This window comes from Melopsittacus undulatus (assembly GCF_012275295.1).
Source record: "Melopsittacus undulatus isolate bMelUnd1 chromosome 26 unlocalized genomic scaffold, bMelUnd1.mat.Z SUPER_26_unloc_1, whole genome shotgun sequence".
Classification (NCBI taxonomy): domain Eukaryota; kingdom Metazoa; phylum Chordata; class Aves; order Psittaciformes; family Psittaculidae; genus Melopsittacus; species Melopsittacus undulatus.
Genome location: NW_022993938.1, coordinates 62,318 through 89,568, shown reverse-complemented (window position 1 = coordinate 89,568; position 27,251 = coordinate 62,318). Strand labels below are relative to the sequence as shown.

Here is a 27,251-nt window from a genome sequence, read left to right as displayed (position 1 = left end):
AATGGGGCCTATAGGGGCAATGGGGGCCTATAGGGGTAAATGGGGAGTCTATGGGGGTTCTATGGGTCCCTATAGGGGTGCTATGGGTCCATATAGGGGGTGATGGGGGCTCTATAAGGGTGAATGGGGGGTCCATATGGGGTAATGGGGGTCCTATAGGGGGTGAATGAGGGTCTATAGGAGTTAATGGGGGGCCTATGGGGGTGCTATGGGTCCATATAGGGGGTGATGGGGGTCCTATAGGGGGCGATGGGGGCCTGTGTGGGGTGATGAGGTCCCTATAGAGGTGCTATGTGTCCATCTAGGGGGTCAATGGGTCCCTATAGAGTGTGATTGGGTCCCTATGGGGGTGCTATGTGTCCCTATAGGGGGTTATGGGTCACTATAGGGTGCCATAGGGGGGCCCATGGGGGGTTTGGGGTCCCATAGGGGATGCTATGGGTCCCTATAGGGGTCCTATGTGTGACTGTGGGGTGCTGTGGGTCCCATAGGGGATGCTATGGGTCCCTATAGGGGTCCTATGGGCGATTATGGGGTGCTGTGGGTCCTATAGGGGATGCTATGGGTCCCTATAGGGGTCCTATGGGTGATTATGGGGTGCTGTGGGTCCCATAGGGGATGCTATGGGCCCCATAGGGTGTCCTATGGGTCCCTATGGGATGCTATAGGTCCCTATAGGGCTCTTTATGTCCCCTGTGCCCCATAGGGCCCCCCCCTCCCCTCCCTATCCCTGTCCCCCCCCCGCATTCCCCGCATTCCTCAGCAGCCAATCAGCGCCCGGCTCGGGGGCGGGGCCAGCGTTAGCCCCGCCCCCTCCATTGGGAACCCAGCGCTGGGGGGGGGGGCACCCACCAGACCGGAGCCAACCATGGTGGGGGTCGGAGGGGGGCAAATAACGGGGGGGGGGCAATTGGGGGGTAAATGGGGGTCTATGGGGGCATTTGGGGGGGTAAATGTGGGGTGGGGGGCAATTGAGGGGGTAAATGGGGGTCTATGGGGGCAATTGAGGGGATAAATGGGGGCCTATGGGGCAACTGGGGGGTAAATGGGGTCCTATAGTGGCAATTGGGGGATAAATGGGGGCTTAAGGGGGCAATTGGGGTGGTAAATGGGGGCCTATGGGGGCAATTGGGGGGGTAAGTGATGGGTGGGGGGCAATTGGGGGGGTAAATGGGGTCCTAGAGGTGTAAATGGGAGGTGGGGGTGCAATTGGTGGGGGTAAATGGGGGTCTATGGGGGCAATTGGAGGGGTAAATGGGGGCTTAAGGGGGCAATTGGGGGGGTAAATGGAGGCCTATGGGGGCAAATGGGGGGTAAATGGGGCCCTAGGGGGGCAATTGGGGGGGTAAATAAGGGCCTATGGGGGCAATTGAGGGTAAATGGGGGCCTATGGGGGGGTAAATGGGGGGGGGCAATTGGGGTCGTGACCCCCTGTGACCCTTTGACCCCCCTGGAGGAGCTGCTGTTGGCTCTGCTGGTTGCCGGGGTAACAGGTGAGCGTTCCCACGTGACCCTCCCCCCCCCCGCTATTGTGGGCGGAGCCTCCTCAAGCCCCTCCCCTCCCTCTGCCTTAGCCACGCCCTTCGTGGAGGAGCCGACCAATGGGAGCGCGGCGCTGGGCGGGGAGGCGGAGCTCCGCTGTGCCGTGCGGGGGGGCGTGGCCGCGCAGTGGGCGAGGGACGGGCTCCTCCTCGGGGCCCCGCCCACCGCCGCCCACCCGCGATACCGATTGGCTGGAGACCAGACACGAGGTGGGCGGGGCTTAAACAGGGGGTGGGGCTTAAAGAGGGGGGCGTGGCTTAATGTGGGGGCGTGGGCGAGGGACGGGCTCCTCCTCGGAGCCCCGCCCACCGCCGCTCACCCTCGCTACCGATTGGCTGGAGACCAGACACGAGGTGGGCGGGGCTTAAACAGGGGGTGGGGCTTGAACAGGGGGCGGGGCTTAATGAGGGGGCGTGGGCGAGGGACGGGCTCCTCCTGGGAGCCCCGCCCACCGCCGCCCACCCCCGATACCGATTGGCTGGAGACCCACAACGAGGTGGGCGGGGCTTAAACAGGGGGCGTGGTTAAGGGAGGGGGCGTGGTTTAACGAGGGGGCGTGGCCGCGCAGTGGGCGAGGGATGGGCTCCTCGGGGCCCCGCCCACCGCCGCCCACCCCCGATACCGATTGGCTGGAGACCCAAACCGAGGTGGGCGGGGCTTAAACAGGGGCGGGGCTTAAGGAGGGGGCGTGGTCTGATGAGGGGGCGTGGCCTCGTCAGGGCAGTACCACCTCCGCATCCGGGGGGTGCAGCTGGAGGACGATGCCACCTTCGAGTGCCAAGCGGGGGGGGGCAACGGGAGCAGCCCCCCCCGAGCGTCCAGACCCGTCCAGCTGCGGGTGATGGGTATGGGATGGGATGGGGATAATGGGGATGGGATAACGGGGATGGGATAACTGGGATGGGATAACAGGAATGGGATGGGGATGGGGATGGGATAATGGGGATGGGGATAATGGGAATGGGGTAATGGGAATGGGGATAATGGGAACGGGGATAATGGGAATGGGGTAATGGGGATGGGATAATGGGAATGGGGATAATGGGGATGGGGATAATTGGAATGGGATAATGGGAATGGATAATGGGAATGGGATAATGGGGATGGGATAATGGGAATGGGATAATGGGAATGGGATAATGGGGATGGGGTAATGGGAATGGGATAATGGGAATGGGATAATGGGGATGGGGTAATGGGAATGGGGATAACGGGAATGGGATAATGGGGATGGGGTAATGGGGATGGGATAATGGGAATGGGGTAATGGGGATGGGATAATGGGAATGGGGTAACGGGAATGGGATAATGGGAATGGGGATAATGGGGATGGGGTAATGGGGATAATGGGAGTGGGATAACGGGCATGGGATAATGGGAATGGGGTAATGGGGATGGGGTAATGGGAATGGGGATAATGGGGATGGGGTAATGGGGATAATGGGAGTGGGATAACGGGCATGGGATAATGGGAATGGGGTAATGGGGATGGGGTAATGGGAATGGGGATAATGGGAATGGGGTAATGGGGATGGGGTAATGGGGATAATGGGAGTGGGATAACGGGCATGGGATAATGGGAATGGGGTAATGGGGATGGGGTAATGGGAATGGGGATAATGGGGATGGGGTAATGGGAATGGGGTAATGGGAATGGGATAATGGGGATGGGGTAATGGGAATGGGGTAATGGGAATGGGGTAATGGGAATGGGGTAATGGGAATGGGATAATGAGGATGGGGTAATGGGAATGGGGTAATGGGGATGGTATAATGGGGATGGGATAACGGGAGTGGGATAACGGGGATGGGATAATGGGAATGGGATAATGGGAATGGGGTAATGGGAATGGGATAATGGGGATGGGATAACGGGAGTGGGGATAATGGGAATGGGATAATGGGAATGGGATAATGGAGATGGGGTAATGGGAATGGGGATAATGGGAATGGGATAATGGGAATGGGTAACGGGAATGGGATAACGGGGATGGGATAATGGGAATGGGGATAATGGGGATGGGGTAATGGGAATGGGATAATGGGAATGGGGATAATGGGGATGGGGTAATGGGAATGGGGTAATGGGGATGGGATAATGGGATAATGGGAATGGGGTAATGGGAATGGGGTAATGGGAATGGGATAATGGGAATGGGGATAATGGGGATGGGGATAATGGGGATGGGGATAATGGGAATGGGGTAATGGGAATGGGGTAATGGGGATGGGGATAATGGGGATGGGGATAATGGGGATGGGGATAATGGGAATGGGGTAATGGGAATGGGATAATGGGAGTGGGATAACGGGGATGGGGTAATGGGAATGGGGTAATGGGAATGGGATAATGGGAATGGGATAATGGGAATGGGGTAACGGGGATGGGATAACGGGGATGGGATAACGGGAATGGGATAATGGGAATGGGATAACGGGGATGGGGTAACGGGGATGGGGTAATGGGAATGGGGTAATGGGAATGGGATAATGGGAATGGGATAATGGGAATGGGGTAACGGGGATGGGATAACGGGGATGGGATAACGGGGATGGGATAATGGGAATGGGATAATGGGAATGGGGTAACGGGGATGGGGTAATGGGAATGGGATAATGGGGATGGGATAACGGGGATGGGGTAATGGGAATGGGGTAACGGGGATGGGGTAATGGGAATGGGATAATGGGAATGGGATAATGGGGATGGGATAACGGGGATGGGGTAATGGGAATGGGGTAACGGGAATGGGATAACGGGAGTGGGATGAGATGGGGATGGGGATGGGAATGGGATGGGGATGGGGTCTCTATAGGTCTCTATGGGTCTCTATAGGGTCACTATAGGGTCTCTATACTTTTCTATGGAATCTCTATAGGTCTTTATAGGTTTCTATAGGGTGTCTATAGGTCTCTATAGGTTGCTATAGGGTCTCTATATGTCTCCCCCCCCCAGTCCCTCCCGGACCCCCCACTCTGGAGCTGCCCCCGGGCTCGGAGCTGCCGTGGGTGGGCGGGGCCGAGGTCCACGTGCGCTGCCACGCCCACGACGCACGCCCCGCCCCCCGCCTCGTCCTCACCCTCGGTGACGTCATCGCGTCCGCGGGGGGGGGGGGGGGGGGGGGGGGGAGGGAGGGAGATGGGGTCATTTTGGGTCTGTTTTGGGTCATTTTGGGTCCGTTTTGGGTCATTTTGGGACATTTTGGGTCATTTTGATGGATTTAGGATCATTTGGGGTCCCTTTAGGTCAATTTGGGGTCCTTGGGGGTGGAATTGGGAGGATTTGGGATGATTTTGGGGTGATTTTGACTGTTTTAGGGTGATTTTGGGTTGATTTTGGGCTGTTTTGGGGTCATTTTGGGCTGTTTTGGGTTGTTTTTGGCACAGGGGGGGAGCCGCTGCCCGATGTCTCCCCGCGCATCTTCGAGGGCTCCCACCCGAAACTGAGCAGCGCCGAGGTCACAATCAGGTGAGGGCTCCCTAGACCAGTATAGACCAGTATGGAACAGTATGGACCAGTATAGACCAGTATAAACCAGTATTGGCCAGTATAGACCAATATAGACCAGTATGGACAAGTATACACCAGTATAGACCAGTATGGTCTATATGGTCCCATATAAGTTCCATTGAGTACATTGAGGCCCATTAAGTTCCATTGACCCCATTGAGTTCCATTGAGTCCATTGAGCCCCATTGAACCCCATTGAACCCCATTGAGTCCCATTGAGTCCCATTGAACCCCATTGAGTCCGTTGAGTTCCATTGAGTCCCATTGAGTCCCGTTGAGTAACTTTGAGTTCCATTGAGTCCATTGAGTCCCATTGAACCCCATTGCATCCATTGATCCCCATTGAACCCCTTTGAACCCATTGAGTCCCATTGAGACCCATTGAGCCCCATTGACCCCCATTTTGCCCCATTGAATCCCATTGCCCACCATTGAGCCCCATTGAGTCCCATTGATCCCATTGCCCCCATTGCCCCAGGCTGATCCCCCAGCACCAGCACCATGGACAGCGCCTGCTCTGCACTGCATCCAATGAGGCTGGGGCTGCCCCCACTGAGGCCGCGCTCACCCTGGATGTGCTCTGTGGGTACCAGCACCCCCATTGATCCCCATTGACCCCTATTGATCCCCATTGATCCCCATTGATCCCCATTGACCCTCATTGACATCCATTGACCCCCCCATAGACCCCCGTTGACCCCCCATTGACATCCCCCCATTGTCCCACAATGACCCCCCCATTGACCCCATTAACCCCCCATTGACACCCCCCATTGACCCCCCATGGACCCCCCCCATTGACCCCCATGGACCCCCATTGACCCCCCCACTGACCCTCATGGACCCCTCCATTAACCCCAATGAAACCCCACATTGAACCCCATGGACTCACCCATAGACGCCCCCATTGACCCCCACGGACCCCCCCATTGACCCTTAAAGACCCCCCATTGACACACCCCATTGACCCCCATGGACCCCCCATTGATCCCAATGAAACCCCACATTGACCCCCAATGGTCCCCCCCATTGACCCCAATGGACTCCCCATAGACCCCATGGTCCCCCCCCATTGAACCCAATGAACCCCCCATTGACCCCCAATGGTCCCCACCATTGCCCCCCATTCTAACCCATTGCCCCCAGTCCCCCCAGGCCCCCCCACCATTGAGGGACTGGTTTCACCCCACGTGCGGGTGGGGGACAAACTGGAGCTGGTGTGCGTTGTACGGGGGGGGAACCCACCCCCCAGCCTCCACTGGGACAAGGTAATGGGGGTAATAGGGGTAATGGGCGTGGTGAGGGGCAGTGGGCGTCAATGGGTGTCAATGGGTATCAATGGTTATCAATGGGTGTCAATGGGTCACTGGGTGTCAATGGGTATCAGTGGGTATCGGGTATCAATGGGTGTCAATGGGTATCAATGGGTATCAATGGGTATCAATGGGTGTCAATGGGGTCAAAGGGTATCAATGGTTGTCAGTGGGTGTCAATGGGGTGAATAGGTATCAATGGGGTCAATGGGTATCAATGGGTATCAATGGGTATCAATGGGTGTCAATGGGTGTCAATGGGGTCAAAGGGTATCAATGGTTGTCAGTGGGTGTCAATGGGGTGAATAGGTATCAATGGGGTCAATGGGGTCAATGGGTATCAATGGGTATCAATGGCATCAATGGGTATCAATGGGTATCAGTGTGTATCAATGGGTATCAATGGGTATCAATGGGTATCAATGGGTATCAATGGGTATCAATGGGTGTCAATGGGTATCAATGGTTCTCAATGGTTCTCAATGGGTATCAATGGGTGTCAATGGGTATCAATGGGCGTCAATGGGTATCAATGGGTATCAGTGGGTATCAATGGGCATCAATGGGTATCAATGGCTATCAATGGTTCTCAATGGGTACCAATGGTTATCAATGGTATCAATGGATCCCAATGGGTCTCAATGGGTATCAATGGTATCAATGGGTATCAATGGATGTCAATGAGTATCAATGGGTCTCAATGGGTCTCAATGGCTCTCAATGGGTGTCAATGGGTCCCATTGGTGTCCATGTCGCCCCCTGCAGGACGGGAGGCCTCTCCCCGCCCCGTGGGTGTCCCAGCGCCCCCTGTCTGTGACCCGGAGCCCCCTGACCCTGTCCGTGACCCGGGGGGACGATGGCGCCACCCTGCGGTGCCGTGTGCACACACAGCCCCCCCTGCAGGACGGGGGGAGCGCCAGCGTCACCCTGCATGTCACCTGTGAGAGAATGGGGGGCTGGGGGGGCTATGGGGAGATATGGGGATCTATGGGGGTCTATGGGGTTCTATGGGGTTCTGTGGGGCCTCTATGGGTATCTCTCTATGGGGTCTCTATGGGTCCTCTATGGGGTCTCTATGGGGTCTCTATGGATCTCTATGGGACCCAATGGGCCTCTGTGGGTCTCTATGGGGTCTCTGTGGGTCTGTATGGGTCTCTATGAGGTCTCTTTGGGTCTCTTTGGGGTCTCTATACATCTATATGGGTCCCAATGTGGTTCTTTGGGTCTCTATGGGGACTCTGTGGCTCTCTATGGGTCTCTATGGGTCTCTGTGGGTCCCAAAGGGTCTCTATGGGGTCTCTATGGGGGCTCTATGGGGTCCCTATGGGTCTCTATGGGTCTCTATGAGGTCTCTATGGGTTCCTATGGGGTCTCTATGGGTCCCAAAGGGTCCCAAAGGGTCTCTATGTGTCTCTATGTGTCTCTATGGGTCTCTATGGATCTCTATGGCTCTCTATGGGTCTCTATGGATCTCTATGGCTCTCTATGGGTCTCTATGGATCTCTATGTGTCTCTATGGGTCTCTATGGATCTCTATGGGTCTCTATGGGTCTCTATGGATCTCTATGGGTCTCTATGGGTCTCTATGGGGTCTCTATGTGTCCCTATGGGATCTCTATGTGTCTCTATGGGGTGTCTATGGGGTCTCTATGTGTCTCTCTGTGTCCCCATGAGTCACGTGTCCCTGTCCCCAGACCCCCCCTCCCACGTGACCCTGCTGGGCCCGCGGGTTGGCGCCGAGAACGAGTCGGTGACGGTCACGTGCTCCAGCGCCCCCAGCCGCCCCCCCGCGCGTGTGCGCTGGTGGCTGCGCGGCCGCGAGCTGAGCGCCAGCCAGAGCAGCACCGAGCCGGTTAATGGGGGGCTATGGGGGGATATGGGGGGTAATGGGGGGATATGGGGGTCTATGGGGGTAATGGGGGGTAATGGGGGTATATGGGGGTATATGGGGTCTATGGGGGGTAATGGGGGGCTATGGGGGTATATGGGGGTATATGGGGTCTATGGGGGGTAATGGGGGGCTATGGGGGTCTATGGGGGGTAATGGGGGTATATGGGGGGTAATGGGGGTATATGGGGGTCTATGGGGGGGTAATGGGGTCTATGGGGGTAATGGGGTCTATGGGGGGTATATGGGGGTCTATGGGGGGTAATGGGGGGTTAATGGGGGTCTATGGGGGGTAATGGGGTCTATGGGGGTATATGGGGTCTATGGGGGTGTAATGGGGGTTTATGGGGGGTAATGGGGTCTATGGGGTAATGGGGTCTATGGGGGTCTATGGGGGATATGGGGGGATAATGGGGGTCTATGGGGGTCTATGGGGGGTAATTGGGTCTATGGGGGTCTATGGGGGTCTATGGGGGGTAATGGGGTCTATGGGGAGTAATGGGGTCTGTGGGGGGTAATGGGGGGTTAATGGGGGTCTATGGGGGTAATGGGGGTCTATGGGGGGTGTCTATAGGGCCTTAATGGGGGTCTATGGGTGACCTATAGGGGGTTAATGGGAGGTTAATGGCAGGGTCAATGGGGGGTTAATTTATGGTGTTAATGGGTGTGTAGGGAGGAGTCTATGGGGGTTAATGCGGGTCTATGGGAGAGTCTATAGGGGGTTAATGGGTCAATGGGGGGTTAATGGGGGTGTTAATGGGGGTCTTGGGGGAGTCTATGGGGTTCAATGGGGGATTTTATAGGGGGTTAATGGGGTCCATGTGTAGTCTATACGGGGTTAATGGGGGGTTAATGGGGGGTGTTAATGGGGTCTATGGGGGAGTTTATAGGGGGTTAATGGAGGTCTAAGGGGGGTTAATGGGGGTCTATGGGGTAGTCCATAGGGCTCAATAGAGGGGTCAATAGGGGTCTATGGGGGTTTATAAGGGGGTTAATGGGGATCAATGAGGATCAATGGGTCTCAGTGGGGTCAATGGGTCTCAGTGGGTATCAATGGGTGTCAATGGGCATCAATGGGTGTCAACGGGTATCAATGGGTCTCAATGGGTATCAATGGTTCTCAATGGGTCTCAATGGGTCTCAATGGGTGTCAATGGGTCTCAATGGGTATCAATGGTATCAATGGGTGTCAATGGGTATCAATGGGTCTCAATGGGTATCAATGGGTCTCAATGGGTCTCAATGGGTCTCAATGGGTATCAATGGTTCTCAATGGGTATCAATGGGTGTCAATGGGTCTCAATGGGTGTCAATGGGTCTCAATGGGTCTCAATGGGTACCAATGGGTCTCAATGGGTCTCAATGGGTCTCAATGAGTCTCAATGGGTGTCAATGGGTCTCAATGGGTCTCAATGGGTCTCAATGGGTCTCAATGGGTCTCAATGGGTCTCAATGGGTGTCAATGGGTGTCAATGGTTCTCAATGGGTCTCAATGGTTCTCAATGGGTTTCAATGGGTGTCAATGAGTCTCAATGGGTCTCAATGAGTCTCAATGGGTATCAATAGGTATCAATAGGTATCAATGGGTATCAATGGTTATCAATGGGTGTCAATGGGTCTCAATGGGTCTCAATGGGTATCAATGGGTGTCAATGGGTCTCAATGGGTCTCAATGGGCATCAATGGGTCTCAATGGGTCTCAATGGATCTCAATGGGTCTCAATGGATCTCAATGGGTATCAATGGGTCTCAATGGGTTTCAATGGTTCTCAATGGGCATCAATGGGTCTCAATGGGTCTCAATGGGTCTCACTCATTGGCCGCAGGCTCCGGGGGGGGGCTCAGTGACGTCATCAAACCTGACGTTCATCGCACGTCGCATTGACCACGGGCGCCCCCTGGTGTGCGAGGCGGTCACGGCGGTGGGCGTGGCCAGAGCCAGCCTCGTTCTGAGCATCACCCGTGAGCCTCTGGGGCAGGGGGGGCAGTGGGGAGCAATGGGGGGCAATGGGGTCAATGGGGCTGAATAGGACTCAATGGGGTTCAGTGGGACTCAATGGTGTCAGTGGGGTCAATGGGACTCAATGGGGTTCAATGGGGCTGAATGGGACTGAATGGGGTTCAATGGGACTTAATGGGGTCAATGGGATTCAATGGGGTTCAATGGGACTCAATGGGGTCAATGGGGTTTAATGGGGTTCAATGGAACTCAATGGGGTGTTTGGGACTCAATGGGGGTCAATGGGGTTCAATGGGACTCAATGGGGTTCAATAGGGTTCAATGGGACTCAATGGGGACCAATGAGGTCAATGGGACTCAGTGGGGTTCAATGGGGTTCATTGGGACTCAATGGGGTTCACTGGAACTCAGTGGGGTCAATGGGGTTCAATGGAGCTCAGTGGGGTTCAATGGGACTCAATGGGGTCAATGGGGTTCAATGGGACTCACTGGGGTTGAATGGGGGTCAATGGGGTTCAGTGGCACTCAATGGTGTCAATGGGACTCAATGGGGTTTAATGGGACTCAATGGGGTCAGTGGGGTTCAATGGGACTCAATGCGGTTCAATGGGGGTCAATGGGGTTCATTGGGGCTCAATGAGACTCAATGGGGTTCAATTGGGTCAATGGGACTCAATGGGGTTCAGTGGGGGTCAATGGGGTTCAATGGGACTCAGTGGGGATCAATGGGGTCAGTGGGACTCCATAGGGTTCAATGGGGTTCAAAGAGACTCAATGGGGATCAATGGGGTTCAGTGGGGTTTAATAGGACTCATTGGGTTCAATGGGGTTCAATGGAACTCAATGGGACTCAATGGGGTTCAATGGGGTTCAATGTGTCTGTGTCCCCTCTCTGCCCCCCAGACCCCCCCGATTCCCTGTGGGTCGAGGCCCCTCCCCCCAACGCCTCGTTCCAGGTGGGGGCGCTGGTGAGGCTGGGGTGCCATGCGCGGGGGGGGCACCCGCCCCCCAGGCTGGTCTGGAGCAAGGTGGGAGCCAATGGGGTGGGATGGGATATACTGGTGCTAACTGGGCCATACTGGTGCTAACTGGTCCATACTGGTTCTAACTGGGCCATACTGGTTGTAACTGGGCCATACTGGTTCTAACTGGGCCATACTGGTTGTAACTGGGCCATACTGGTTCTAACTGGGCCATACTGGTGCTAACTGGGCCATACTGGCCCATACAATTTCTAACTGGTTCTAATCAGTACCAACTGGTCCATACAGTTTCTAACTGGTTCTAACCAGTTCTAACTGTTTCTAATTGGTCAGTACTGGTCCATACTGGTACATACTTCTCCATACTTGTTTTAACCAGTTCTAACTGGTTCTAACTGTTCCATACTGGTTCTATCTGGTCCCTACTGTTCCATACTGGTCCATACTGTTCCATACTGTTCCATACTGGTTCTAACCAGTTCTAACTGGTCCATACTAGTCCCTACTGTTCCATACTGGTCCCTACTGGTCTATACTGGTCCGTACTGTCCCATACCGGTCTATACTGGTCCATACTCTCCATACTGTTCCGTACTGTTCCATACCAGTCTGTATTGGTTCTAACTGGTCCATACTGTTCCATACTGTTCCATACTGGTCTATACTGTTCCATACTGTCCCATACTGGTCCATACTGGTCTATACTGGTCTATACTGGTCCATACTGTCCCATACTGTTCCATACTGGTCTATACTGTTCCATACTGTCCCATACTGTCCCATACTGGTCTATACTGGTCTATACTGTCCCATACTGGTCCATACTGTTCCATACTGGTCTATACTGTTCCATACTGGTCTATACTGGTCCATACTGTTCCATACTGGTCTGTACTGGTCCCTACTGTCCCATACCGGTCTATACTGGTCCATACTCTCCATACTGTTCCATACTGTTCCATACTGTTCCATACTGGTCCACACTGCTCCATACTGGTCCATACTGGTCTATACTGTTCCATACTGGTTCTAACTGTTCCATACTGTTCCATACTGGTCCGCACTGGTCCGCACTGGTCCGTACTGGTTATACTGGTCCGTACCGGTCCCTACTGGTCCATACCGGTCCGTACTGGTTCTAACTGTTCCATACTGGTCCGTACTGGTCCGTACTGGTCTATACTGGTTCTAACTGGTCCGTACTGGTCTATACTGGTTCTAACTGGTCCGTACTGGTCCGGCAGGAGGGCCGCCCGCTGCAGGAGCCGCTCCCGGGCTGGGGGCGGGATCTGGAGCTGCGCATGCGCCCGAGCGACAACGGAGCTGCCTTCACCTGCAGTGACTCCGCCCACCGCCAGGGGGCGCCCAGGGCCACAGCCCACATCCGGGTCCTGTGTGAGCGCCGCTCTGCCCACTGCGCCGCTCTATGGTGTCTATGGGAGTCTATGGGACTCTATGGGACTCTATGGTCACTATGGGAGTCTATGGGGGTCTATGGGAGTCTATGGGGTCTACGGGGGTCTATGGGGGTCTATGGGGTCTATGGGAGTCTATGGGTGTCTATGGGGTCTACGGGGGTCTATGGGGGTCTATGGGGTCTACGGGGGTCTATGGGGGTCTATGGTGTCTATGGGACTCTATGGTCACTGCGGGACTCTATGGTTACTATGGGAGTCAATGGGAGTCTATGGGGGTCTATAGGGTCTATGGGACTCTATGGGGGACTATGGGGTCTATGGGGGTCTATGGGGGTCTATGGGGTCTACGGGGGTCTATGGGGGTCTATGGGGTCTATGGGAGTCTATGGGTGTCTATGGGGTCTACGGGGGTCTATGGGGGTCTATGGGGTCTATGGGTGTCTATGGGGTCTATGGGGGTCCATGGGGGTCTATGGGGTCTATAGGGTCTATGGGGTCTATGGGGGTCTATGGGTGTCTATGGGGGACTATGGGAGTCTATGGGGGTCTATGGGGTCTATGGGAGTCTATGGGGGACTATGGGAGTCTATGGGGGACTATGGGAGTCTATGGGGGTCTATGGTGTCTATGGGGGTCTATGGGGGTCTATGGGAGTCTATGGGGTCTATGGGGGTCTATGGGGGTCTATGGGAGTCTATGGGAGTTTATGGGGGTCTATGGGACTCTATGGGGGTCTATGGGAGTCTATGGGGGTCTATGGGGTCTTTGAGGGTCTATGGGGGTCTATGGGAGTCAATGGGGGTCTATGGGGGTCTATGGGGGTCTATGGGGTCTATGGGGGTCTATGGGGGTCTATGGGAGACTATGGGGTCTATGGGGGTCTATGGGAGTCTATGGGGTCTGTGGGGCTCTATGGTCACTATGGGAGTCAATGGGAGTCTATGGGAGTCTATGGGAGTCTATGGTGTCTATGGAGTCTATGGGGTCTATGGGGGTCTATGGAGTCTATGGGAGTCTATGGGAGTCTATGGAGTCTATGGGGTCTATGGGGGTCTATGGAGTCTATGGGAGTCTATGGGGGTCTATGGGGGTCTATGGGGTCTATGGGGCTCTATGGGGGTCTATGGGGGTCTATGGGGGTCTATGGGAGTCTATAGGGTCTATGGTGTCTATGGGAGTCTATGGGGGTCTATGGGGTCTATGGGAGTCAATGGGGGTCTATGGGGTCTATGGGGTCTATGGGAGTCTATGGGGGTCTATGGGGTCTATGGGAGTCTATGGTTACTATGGGAGTCAATGGGAGTCTATGGGGGTCTATGGGGGTCTATGGGTGTCTATGGGGGTCTATGGGGATCTATGGGAGTCTATGGGCCTCTATGGGGGTCTATGAGACTCAATGGGAGTCTATGGGGTCTATGGGGGTCTATGGGGTCTATGAGGGTCTATGGGGCTCTATGGGAGTCTATGGGGTCTATGGGAGTCTATGGGAGTCTATAGAATCTATGGGGTGCTATGGGGTCTCTATGTCTCTCTGTGTCTCTCCCCCAGTCCCCCCCGATTCTGTCTCCATCACAGCTGCCCCACGGGAGCCACGTGTGGGGCAGCGTCTGCAGCTCACGTGCACCACTGGGAGCAGCAACCCCCCAGCCCAGCTGAGCTGGGAGCACCGAGGACAGACGTGGGTGTCATAGAGACACATAGGGACCCATAGAGACCATAGAGACCCATAGAGACACATAGAGACACATAGAGACACATAGAGACACATAGAGACACATAGAGACACATAGAGACACAGAGTCCCATAGCCCCCCATAGACCCCATAGATGCTATAGTCCCCCATAGACCCCATAGATCCCCATAGAGCCCAACAGAGACCCCATAGACCCCATAGCCTCCCATAGGCCCCCATAGACACCCCATAGCCCCCCACAGAAGCCATAGAACCCCATACAGATCTATAGAGACCCATAGACCCCATGGACCCCATAGAGTGCCATAGCCCCCAATAGACACCATAGTCGCCCATTACCCCCCACTGCCCCCCATAGAACCCCATTATCCCCCCATATCCCCCCATTACCCCCATAGACCCCATACCCCCATAGCCCCATAGCCCCCATTGATCCCCATTGATACCCATGGACCCCATTGATCCCCATAGACCCCATTGATCCCCATTGATCCCCATTGATCCCCATAGTCCCCATTGATCCCCATTGATCCCCATTGATCCCCATTGATCCCCATTGACCCCCATTGATCCCCATAGCCCCATATCCCCCCATAGCCCCATTGATCCCCATTGATCCCCATAGCCCCCATCCATCCCCATTGATCCCCATTGACCCCATTGATTCCCATTGATCCCCATTGATCCCCATTGATCCCCATTGACCCCATTGACCCCCATTGATCCCCATTGATCCCCATTGATCCCCATTGACCCCCATTGACCCCATTGATCCCCATTGATCCCCATTGACCCCATTGACCCCCATTGATCCCCATTGATCCCCATTGATCCCCATTGACCCCATTGACCCCATTGACCCCCATTGATCCCCATTGCCCCCATTGACCCCCATTGATCCCCATTGATCCCCATTGATCCCTCTGCAGGCTCCCCGGAGAGCCCCTCCCCCCCAGCCCCGCCCCCCACGGGGGGGTCACGGTGGGGTCACGGCTCCGCCTGCAGGTGGCGCTGCAGGACCAGGGTCACGTGATCACCTGCGTGGCCTCCAGCCCCGCCCTGGGCGTGGCCGTGAGGGCGGGGCACAGAGTGAGCGTGAGGCGTGAGTGGGGTCAGGGGGTCATGGGGTCATGGGGTCATGGGGTCATGGGGGTCATGGGGGGCAATGGGGGCAATGGGGATCAATGGGGATCAATGGGGTCAATGGGGTCAATGGGGGCAATGGGGGTAATGGGGGCAATGGGGATCAAAGGGTTCAACAGGGATCAATGGGAGTCAATGGGATCAACAGGGGTCAATGGGGGGCAACGGGGTAATGGGTAATGGAGGTAATGAGGTAATCGGGATCAATGGGGATCAATGGGGAAAATGGGGGGCAATGGTTATCAATGGATGTCAATGGGTGTGAATGGGTATCAATGGGTCTCAATGGGTGTCAATGGGTATCAATGGGGATCAATGGGTGTCAATGGGTATCAATGGGCATCAATGGGTGTCAATGGGTATCAATGGGATCAATGGGTATCAATGGGTATCAATGGGGTTCAATGGGGGCAATGGGATCAATGGTTATCAATGGTTATCAATGGGTATCAATGGTTATCAATGGGTATCAATGGTTATCAATGGTTATCAATGGGTATCAATGGGTGTCAATGGTTATCAATGGTTATCAATGGTTATCAATGGTTATCAATGGGTATCAATGGGTGTCAATGGTTATCAATGGCTATCAATGGTTATCAATGGGATCAATGGTTCCCAATGGGTATCAATGGTTCTCAATGGCTGTTCCCCCCCCAGACCCTCCTCTGCTTCGCTCCCCCCCCGGGGGGGTGGTTGTCACCCGTGAGAACAGCCAAGTGCTGTTGCCAGTGCTGGGGGACGCTCACCCCCCCCTGCGGGACTGCACATGGAGCCGTGGAGGAGCCCGACTGGGTATTATGGGATGGAATGGGGTATAATGGGGTATAATGGGCTTATAATGGGTTATAATGGGGTTATAATTGGGTATAATGGTCTATGATGGGGTATAATTGGGTTATAATGGGGTTATAACGGGATTATAATTGGGTATAATGGGGTATAATGGAGTATAATGGGTTATAATGGAGTTATAATGAGTTATAATGGGGTTATAATGGGGTATAATAGGGTTCTAACATATTTATAACGGGATATAATGGGGTATTATGGGATATAATGGGTTATAATTGGGTATAATGAGGATATAATGGGTTATAATTGAATATAATAGGGTTCTAATGGGTTATAATAGGGTTATAATGGGGTATAATGGGGTTCTAATGGATTTATAATGGGATATAATGGGGTATTATGGGATATAATTGGTTATAATTGGCTATAATGGGTTATAATTGAGTATAATGGGATTCTAATGCAATATAATAGGGTTATAATGGGGTCTAATGGAGTATTATGGGATACAATGTGTTGTAATGGAGTTTGAATGGGTTATAATAAGGTTATAATGGAGTTTTAATGGGTTATAATAGGGTTACAATGGGGTTAAATGGGGTATAATTGGGTTATAATGGGTCATAATGGGATATAATGGGGTATTATGGGATATAAAGGGGTATTATGGGATATAATGGGGTTCCAATGGTTTCCAATGGGCTCCAATGGTCCCCATTGGTCTCCATGTGTCTCTGTGTGCCCCCAGCCCCCTCCCCACGGCTCCGGCTGCTCCCGGGGGGGTCTCTGTCCATCGGGAATGTGTCCAGGACAGACTCAGGCTCCTACCGGGTTCAATGTGGGAATGGGGAAGGCACCGGGAGCGCCAGCCTGGAGCTGCACGTGGAGTGTGAGAGCCTAGGGCAGCCTATGGCATCCCTATAGCATCCTATGGGGGACTATAGCATGCCTATGGCATCCCTATGGGGGACTATGGGGACCTATAGCATCCTATGGGGACCTATGGCATCCCTATGGCATCCTATGGGGGACTATAGCATACCTATGGCATCCCTATGGGGAACTATGGGGACCTATGACATCCCTATGGCATCCCTATGGCATCCTATGGGGACCTATGGCATCCCTATGGGGACCTATAGCATCCCTATGGGGACCTATGGCATCCTATGGGGACCTACAGCATCCTATGGGTACATATGGCATCCTATGGGGACCTATGGCATCCCTATAGCATCCTATGGTATCCCTATGGCATCCTATGGGGATCTATGGGGAACTATGGCATCCCTATGGGGAACTATGGGGTCCTATGACATCCTATGGCATCCCTATAGCATCCTATGGGGACCTATAGCCTCCTATGGTATCCTATGGCATCTCTATAGCATCCCTATGGGGATCTATGGGGACCTATGGCATCCTATGGCATCCCTATGGGGACCTCTGGCATCCCTATGGGGACCTATAGCATCCCTATGGCACCTCTATAGCACCCCTATAGCACCCCAATAGTACTCTATAGAATCTCTATAGCACCCCTATAGCACCCTATAGCACCCATATAACACCCTATAGCACATTATAGCAGCCCTATACCACCCTATAGCACCCCTATAGCACCCCGACGTTGACCTCTGACCCGCAGACCCCCCCTCCATCGTGCGGGCCCCAGAGCCGGTGGTGGTGGATGAAGGTGGGACCATAGAGATGCAGTGTGAGGCTGACGGGAGCCCCCTGCAGGACGGGAGCATCCGATGGCAGCGACTGGTGGGACAGGGGGACAATGGGAGCAATGGGATCAATGGGGTTCAATGGGGTTCAATGGGATCAATGGGGTTCAATGGGATCAATGGGGTCCAATGGGATCAATGGGGTTCAATGGGGTTCAATGGGATCAATGGGGTCCAATGGAGACCAATGGGATCAGTGGGGTCCAATGGGGACTAATGGGATCCAATCGGGTCCAATGGGGTTCAATAAGGTCCAATAGAGTCCAATGGGATCAATGGAGTCTAATGGGATCAATGGGATCCAATGGGGTTCAATGGGATCAATGAGGTCCAATGGGATCAATGAGGTCCAATGGGATCAATGGGGTCCAAAGGGGTCCAATGGGGTCTAATGGGGTCCTAAGGGGTCCAGCAGGATCCAATGGGATCCAATAGGGTCCAGTGAGATCCATTGGAGTCAAATGGGATTGAATGGGGTCCAATGGGGTCCTAAGTTGTCCAGTTGGATGTAATAGGGTCCAATGGGATCCAATAGGGTCCTAAGGAGTCCAATGGGATTCAATGGAATCCAATGGGATCAATGGGTCCTAAAAGGATCCAATGGGATCCAATAGGATCAACGGGGTTCAATGAGATCAATGGGATCCAATAGGATCCAATGGTTCAATGGGATCCAATGGAGTCCAATAAGATCCAATGGGATCAATGGGGTCCAATGGGATCCACTGGGATCCAATGGGGTACAATGGGATTAAATGGGTCCCAATAGGATCAGTAGGGTTCAATGGGATCCAATAGGATTAATGGGGTTCAATAGGATCCAATGGGATCAATGGGATAAATGCGGTTCAATAGGATCCAATGGGTCTCAATGGGATCAATAAGATCCAATGGGATCAATGGGATCCAATGGGTAACAAAGGGATCAATGGGGATCAATAGAAACCAATGGGATCAATAGGATCCAGTGGGATCAATAGGGTTCAATGGGATCCAATGGGGACCAATAGGAACCAATGGGTCCCAATAGGATCAATAGGACCCAATGTCTCCTCCCGGCCTGCAGGGGTCGCTGCCCGCGGGGCTGGAGCCGCTCGGGGGTGTCCCCATTGGTCGGCTCTGGGCCGCGCGCGCCCGACGGGACATGGGCGGAGCCTACGAGTGTCACGTGGACACGGGGGTCCCGCCCCCTGCCCGCGCCATCATCCGCCTCCTGATTCGCTGTGAGTGGGGGCGGTGCCAAGGGGCAGCCAATGGGGAGAGAGGGGAGGGGCAGAGGGAGCCAATGGGCATCAATGGGGGGCACCCAATGGGGGCATCCCAGTCCATTCCCAGTACATCCCAGTATATCCCATCCCCATCCCATCCCATCCCCATCCCCATCCCATCCCATCCCCATCCCATCCCATCCCCATCCCATCCCATCCCATCCCCATCCCATCCCCATCCCATCCCCATCCCATCCCATCCCCATCCCATCCCATCCCATCCCATCCCCATCCCATCCCATCCCCATCCCATCCCATCCCATCCCCATCCCATCCCCATCCCATCCCATCCCATCCCCATCCCATCCCATCCCATCCCATCCCCATCCCATCCCATCCCCATCCCATCCCCATCCCATCCCCATCCCATCCCATCCCATCCCCATCCCATCCCATCCCATCCCCATCCCATCCCATCCCCATCCCATCCCCATCCCATCCCCATCCCATCCCATCCCATCCCATCCCCATCCCATCCCATCCCATCCCCATCCCATCCCCATTCCCATCCCATCCCATTCCCATTCCCAGACCCCCCAGAACTGGATCCGGTGCCGGATCCGGAGCCAATCCCGGTGCTGGTTCCCGATGGATCCGATGACGTCATCATTGGGTGCCGGGCTCGGGGGGTGCCCCCCGTGGAGATCCAATGGGAACAAGGGGGGAGCCCGATCAGCACCATGGACAGCAGGTACCCAATGGGACCCATAGCACCCAATGGTACCCAATGGTACCCAATGGGACCCAATGGCACACAATGGTACCCATAGCACCCAATGGTACCCAATGGCACCCAATGGCACCCAATGGGACCCAATGGCACCCAATGTACCCAATGGTACCCATTGGCACCCAATGTACCCAATGGAACCTAATGGCACCCAATGGGACCCAATGGTACCCAATGGGACCCAATGGCACCCAATGGTACCCATAGCACCCAATGGTACCCAATGGCACCCAATGGCACCCAATGGGACCCAGTGACACCCAATGGCACCCAATGTACCCAATGGCACCCAATGGCACCCAATGTACCCAATGGCACCCAATGGCACCCAATGGTACCCAATGGCACCCAATGGTACCCAATGGCACCCAATGGCACCCAATGGGACCCAATGGCACCCATGGCACCCAATATACCCAATGGTACCCATAGCACCCTATGGTACCCATGGCACCCAATGGGACCCAATGGCACTCAGCCCCAGTTGTATCCCATTGCCCTCCCACTCCCATCCCAATCCCAGTCCATCCCATTCCCATTCCCTCCCAGTCCATCCCAGTCCCTCCCAGTCTATCCCAGTGCCTCCCATCAGGTTCCAGCAGCATCACTGGTCAGACCCCCCCTGGACCAGCGGCCTCCTGACCGTGGCCAACATCAGCCAGTATCGGACCCGGCTCCGCTCCCAGTCCCGGTACTGGGACCAGTTTGAGGCGCAGGCACCATCCCAGTACCGGAACTGGGAGGGGAATGGGAACGGGAGCCTGGGGATACTGGTGTGTGTGGCCAGGAATCCATTGGGAACAGTGAGGAGGAGATTCCGGCTGCGGCTGGCAGGTACTGGGAGGGACTGGGAGGGACTGGGAGGGACTGGGAGGGACTGGGAGGGACTGGGATGGGAATGGGATGGGGATGGGTTAGACTGGGATGTATTGGGAATGGATTGGGATGCACTGGGAGGATATTGGGCTATGAATGGGAGGACACCCAATAGAAGAATACTGATCCATACTGGTCCATACTGGTTCTAACTGGTATATACTCATCCTAACTGGTCATCCATACTGGTTCTAACAGGTCCATACTGGTCCATACTAACTGGTTCTAAACAGTTCTAACTGGTCCATACTGGTTCTACCTGTTTCTAACTGGTTCTAACTGGTCCCTGCTCCCCCCAGACCGCCCGGACCCCCCCCACTCCCTGCGCATCTCTGGGGCCACCCCCAGATCCCTGCGGATCTCCTGGAGCCCTGGATTCAATGGGGGCAGCAGCCAAAGCTTCGTGCTCAGGTGGGGCAGGGACCATAGAGAGACATAGAGACACATAGAGACCCATAGAGAGACATAGAGACACATAGAGACACATAGAGACACATAGAGACCCATAGAGACACATAGAGACACATAGAGACACATAGAGACCATAGAGACACATAGAGACACATAGAGACACATAGAGACACATAGAGACACATAGAGACCCATAGAGAGACATAGAGACCCATAGAGACCCATAGAGAGACATAGAGACACATAGAGACACATAGAGACACATAGAGACCCATAGAGACACATAGAGACCCATAGAGACACATAGAGACACATAGAGACACATAGAGACACATAGAGACACATAGAGACCCATAGAGACACATAGAGACACATAGAGACCCCATAGAGACACATAGAGACCCATAGAGACACATAGAGACACATAGAGACCCATAGAGACACATAGAGACACATAGAGACACATAGAGACCCATAGAGACACATAGAGACCCATAGAGACACATAGAGACACATAGAGACACATAGAGACACATAGAGACACATAGAGACCCATAGAGACACATAGAGACACATAGAGACCCATAGAGAGACATAGAGACCCATAGAGACCCATAGAGAGACATAGAGACACATAGAGACACATAGAGACACATAGAGACCCATAGAGACACATAGAGACCCATAGAGACACATAGAGACACATAGAGACCCATAGAGAGACATAGAGACCCATAGAGACCCATAGAGAGACATAGAGACACATAGAGACACATAGAGACACATAGAGCCCAATGGATTCCCCTCCCCCCCCAGCGCACGTGTCCCGGAGGCTCCGCCCCCTTCCTCTTACGTCATCACGTCAGACTCCTCCCACACGCTGACCGGTCTCCTCCCGGCCACGCCCTATGACGTCACCGTGCGCGCCCGCAACGCCCGCGGCGACAGCGACGCCGTCGTCGTGCGTGGCGTCACTTCCGGTATGGGAGGGGGTCAATGAGCGGAAGTAGGCGGGGTTTGAACCGGAAGTTGAGCTGATCACGTGGTTGTTTCCCCCCTCCCACCGACAGAGCTGCCCCAGGATTGGCCGGAGGAGGGGGCGGGGCCAACAGCGGCCCCTGTAGGTGAGACTCCACCCCCCCCACTTCCGGTTCCGAGCGCTTCCGGTTTCCCACTTCCTGTTTTCTATATCCGTTTTCTCACTTTCGGTTTCTCATTTCCGGTTTCCTACTTCCGGTTTTTGCACTTCCTGTTTCCCACTTCCGGCTTCCCACATCCGGTTTCCCACTTTCTCTTTCCCACATCCGGTTTCTCAGTTCCTGTTTCCCACTTCCGGTTTCCCATTTCGGGTTCCCACTTCCGGTTTCCCATCAGCCCCCGCGGACCCCACGTGGCCCCTCGCGGCCTTGGCCTGCTCCCTGCTCGCCGCCATCTTGGGCGTGACCCTCTGGTGCCGCCGACGTCACTTCCGGGGGGCGGAACCGGAAGTGTCCCCACCGCCTAAAGGAATCGGGGGAGGGGCAGGCAACGAGTACGGACCGGAACCGGAAGTGGGTGAGTACCGGAAGTGGGGGCGGGGCTTCCGTTAACCCCGCCCACCCCCTCGAGCTGCTCTCCTATTGGCTCAGGAGCCTTCGACCAATCAGAAGCCGACGATGAATGGGGCGGATATGAGGAGGTAAAGGGGGCGGGGCCACGTGGGAGGGGGCGTGGCTTGACCCCACGTGACCCGTTTAACCCCGCCCCCTCCAGGTCCCGCCCCTCGTGACCCCGGAAGGAGAACTGGTGTGAAGGGGGCGGGGTCAAGACGAGGTCACGCCCTCATTTGAATAAACCCCTCCCCCCATCGGAGCTGACCAATGGGGAGCCAGGTGTTTATTGTGGGCGGAGCCGCGGGGGTCACGCCGAGGTCACGGGGTCAGGGGTCACCCCTCCACCAATGGTAGAGCTGGTCCGTGAGGATCCCAGTGTAGGTCAGGAGGGCAGAGGCTCCTTCGGCATAGGCGGAGCTGGGGGCGGGGTCAGACAGAGGTCATGGGGCGGGGCCAGACAGAGGTCATGGGGCGGGGCCAGAGAGGTCATGGGGCTGACCCATAGAGGTCATGGGGCTGACCCATAGCAAAGGGGGGGTTATGGGGGCCTATGGGGCTGCCCCATTGGAAGGGGGTTATGGGGCAGACCCATAGAACTTGGTTATGGGGCTGACCCATAGGGGTTATGGGGGCTATGGGGCAGACCCACATGGTCCTGGACCCATAGGAGGGGGTTATGGGGCTGCCCCATAGCAAAGAGGGGGCTATGGGGGATATGGGGCTGCCCCATTGGAAGGGGGTTATGGGGCAGACCCATAGAAGTTGGTTATGGGGGGCTATGGGGCTGCCCTACATGGTCCTGGACCCATAGGAATGGGCTATGGGGCTGACTCACATGGTCCCAGACCCATAGGACATACTTAGGGGTCGCTATGGGTCACTATGGATCGCTATGGGTCAGCCCCCCACATTCCCAGCCCCATAGAACACACTTATGGATCACTATGGGTCAGCCCCCACATTATGAGCCACATAGAATACACTAATGGGTCTCTATGGAGCAGCCACCCACATTCCCAGCCCAATAAGACACACTTATGGGTCTCTATGGGTCAGCCCCCCACATTATGAGCCCCATAGAATACACTAATGGGTCTCTATGGGTCATCCCCCCACATTCCCAGCCCCATAGGACACACTTATGGGTCTCAATGGGTCATCCCCCCACATTCCCAGCCCCACAGGCCACACTTATGGGTCTCTATGGGTCATCCCCAGCCCCATAGATCCCACTTATGGGTCTCTATGGGTCATCCCCCCCCATTCCCAGCCCCATAGATCTCACTTATGGGTCTCTATGGGTCATCCCCAGCCCCACAGATCCCACTTATGGGTCTCTATGGGTCGCTATGGGGCAGCCCCAGCCCCATAGATCACACTTATGGGTCAGCCCCTCCCCCTCACCGGATCCTGTTATGTGCTCGGGGCAGGTCCAGATGCTCCAGGAAGTTCCCAGTGATGGATCCCAAATACTCGCGGATGTGGGGGAGGGGCAGGAGGGGGGCGGGGGGGGGGAGGGGTGGGGGAGGGGGGAGGGGCGGAGCAGGAGCCTGTGGGGGAGGGGAGAGAGAGTGAGAGGGGGAAGCTATGGGGCTCTATGGGGTCTCTATGGGGATCTATGGGGTCTATGGGGTATCTATGGGGCTCTATGGGGCTCTATGGGGCTCTATGGGGATCTATGGGGATCTATGGGGATCTATGGGGTCTCTATGGGGCTCTTTGGTTCTCCATGGGGTCTCTATGGGTCTCTATGGGGTCTCTATGGGGCTCTATGGGTCTCTATGGGTCTCTATGGGGTCTCTATGGGGTCTCTATGGGTCTCTATGGGGTCTCTATGGGTCTCTATGGGTCTCTATGGGGTCTCTATGGGGTCTCTATGAGGCTCTATGGGTCTCTATGGGTCTCTATGGGTCTCTATGGGTCTCTATGGGTCTCTATGGGGTCTCTATGGGGTCTCTATGGGTCTCTATGGGTCTCTATGGGTCTCTATGGGGCTCTATGGGTCTCTATGGGTCTCACTGGAGCACAGCAGCAGCAGGGCACTCAGCAGTAGGGGGAGGGGCAGCGCAGCCATGGTGAGACCTGGAGAGAGCCTGAAAACACCTGAAACAGCCTCAAAATGGGTCAGAAACAGCCGAAAACGGGTGAAAATGGGCAAAAATGGGCAAAAAACACCCAAAATTGCCCAAAATCACCCCAAAAACACACAAAAATCACCCAAAAACACCCAAAATCAGCCAAAATCACCCAAAATAAACCCAAAATAGGTTAAAACCGCCTCAAACAGCCCAAACCAGCCCAAAACCACCCAAAAGTCCCCAAAACCACCCAAACCAGGTCAAAAATAGCCAAAAACACCCAAAAGCACCTAAAAACCAACAAAAACAACACAAAAAAGCACCCAAAAGACCCAAAAGCAGCTGAAAACCACCCAAAATCGGCCCAAAACAGCCTGAAATCACCAAAATCGTCCTAAACATACCCAAAAATATCTAAAACCACCCCAAAATAGACCAAAAAACCCCTAAAACTGCCCCAAATTACCCAAAATCACCCAAAAGCACCTAAAAACACCCAAACCCACCCAAAAATAGCAAAATACACCCAAAACGACCCAAAATCACCCAAAATTACCCAAATTACCCAAACCCACCCAAAATCATCCAAAATCACCGAAAACTGCCCAGAATCACCCAAAATTACCAAAAGTCACCCAAAATACCCCAAAACCCCCCAAAATTACCCAAAATCAACAAAAACTACCCAAAACCATCCAAAATCAACCAAAACCACCCAAAATTACCCAAAAACACCCCAAAATCACCAAAAATCATCCAAAATCACCCAAAATTACCCAAAACCACCCAAAAATCACCCAAAACCACTCAAAATTACCCATACTCCCCCAAAGCCAACCAAAATTAACCAAAATCGCCCAAAATTACCCAAAATTACCCCAAACCCACCAAAACCACCCAAAAATCCCTGTTTTTCACCCCAAACCCTCCCCTCCCCTCCCCCACCTGAGCTCCGCTCTCCGGCCCTTCCCCCCTCCGCGGCGCCCCCGTTTATGGGCACTGGGGGGGGCGGGGCCGGGGGGGGAGGGGCTGGGGGGGCAAAGTCCGAGGGGGAGGAGGGGGGAGGGGTTTGGGGTGAAAAACAGGGATTTTGGGTCAAGGGGCCGGTTTTGGGGTGAAAAATGAGGATTTTGGGTCCAAGAGCTGTTTTGGGGTGAAAAAAGGTGGATTTTGGGTAGTTTTGGGTGAAAAAAGGGTTTTTTTGGGTGCCCAGTGATGACTTTTGGGATTCTCCACCCAAAATCCCTATTTCTAATGTTTTCCACCCAAAAAAAACCCATTTTTGTTGGTTTTCACCCCAAAATCCCCCATTTTGAAGGTTTTTCACCCCAAAACCATCATTTTTGAGGTTCTCCAGCCCATATTTGATGATTTTCAGCCCCAAACCCCCCATTTTGGGTTTATTTCACCCAAAAAGCCATTTTTGATGTTTTAACCCCAAACCTCCCCATTTTGGGGGTTTTCACCCCAAAAAAACCTCATTTTTGAGCTTCCCCACCCAATATTTGATGATTTTCACCCCAAAATCCCCATTTTTATGGTTCTCCACCCAAAAACACCCATTTTTTGATGTTTTTCACCCAAAACCACCAATTTTTTACGGTTTTTACCCAAAACCCCCTATTTTTAATGGTTTTCACCCCTAAAAACCCCATTTTTGACGTTTTTAACCCCAAAAAACCCCATTTCGGACATTTTTCACCCAATTATTCACATTTTACACCAAAAACACCATTTTTGAGGGTTTTCACCCCAAAACCTCATTTTTAACGTTTTAACCCCATTTTATTGTTCTCTGCCACCAGTTTGGACATTTTTCACCCCAAAAAACCTCCATTCTTGATGTTCTCCACCTCCAAAAACCCCATTTTCCACATTTCTCACCCCAAAATCCCCATTTTCAGCCCAAAAAACCCCATTTTCAGCGGTTTTCACCCCAAAATCCCCCATTTTTAGCGTTTTTCACCCCAGAAATCACCATTTTCCACATTTTTCACCCCAAAACCCCATTTTCACAGTTTTTCAACCCAAAAAGCCCCATTTTCAGCGTTTTTCACCCCAAAACCCCCATTCTTGGCATTTTTTCACCCCAAAATCCCCATTTTCACACTTTTTCACCCCAAAAACCCCATTTCCACCGTTTTTCACCCCATTCTCACCCCCAAACATCCTCTTTCCCCTCCCCCCCCCTCCCCGACCCCATTTCCGCCCTTTTCCACCCCAAAATCCTCCTCCCCCCCCCTCCCACATCCGGGTCCTTTCCTCCCCCTCCCCCTCCCTCCTCCGGGTCCCCTCTAGCCCCGCCCCCTCCGCAAG

The 27,251-nt window shown here is 54.2% G+C and overlaps 2 protein-coding genes and 1 long non-coding RNA gene across 3 annotated transcripts in view; 2 read left to right on the top strand and 1 right to left on the bottom strand.

Annotated features, from left to right (window-relative positions):
• The first annotated feature begins 746 nt into the window (after positions 1-746).
• NPHS1 (NPHS1 adhesion molecule, nephrin) lies at positions 747-22,265 on the top strand. The gene is made up of 22 exons (XM_034073530.1): positions 747-871; positions 1,457-1,493; positions 1,575-1,751; positions 2,262-2,387; positions 4,499-4,627; positions 4,930-5,011; positions 5,532-5,635; positions 6,209-6,321; positions 7,132-7,306; positions 8,061-8,218; positions 10,081-10,216; positions 11,118-11,182; positions 12,442-12,592; positions 14,164-14,293; positions 15,239-15,411; positions 16,996-17,136; positions 17,896-18,017; positions 19,047-19,203; positions 19,780-19,939; positions 20,610-20,812; positions 21,154-21,265; positions 22,082-22,265. Exons 1-22 carry the CDS (start codon positions 869-871, stop codon positions 22,263-22,265), a joined length of 2,838 nt encoding a protein of 945 aa, XP_033929421.1. The 5' UTR covers positions 747-868.
• Positions 22,266-22,649: 384 nt separating this feature from the next.
• On the top strand, positions 22,650-23,121 carry LOC115947134 (uncharacterized). The gene is made up of 3 exons (XR_004081092.2): positions 22,650-22,819; positions 22,894-22,943; positions 23,018-23,121. It is a non-coding gene; the product is annotated as an uncharacterized lncRNA (long non-coding RNA).
• A 2,074-nt stretch (positions 23,122-25,195) lies between these two features.
• Positions 25,196-27,251, bottom strand: part of LOC117438113 (apolipoprotein E-like) — an 8,961-nt gene continuing 6,905 nt past the window's right edge. Inside the window, exon 5 of the mRNA XM_034073529.1 lies at positions 25,196-25,225. Coding sequence (XP_033929420.1) covers positions 25,196-25,225 — 30 coding nt within the window. The remainder of the gene's footprint in view (positions 25,226-27,251) is intronic.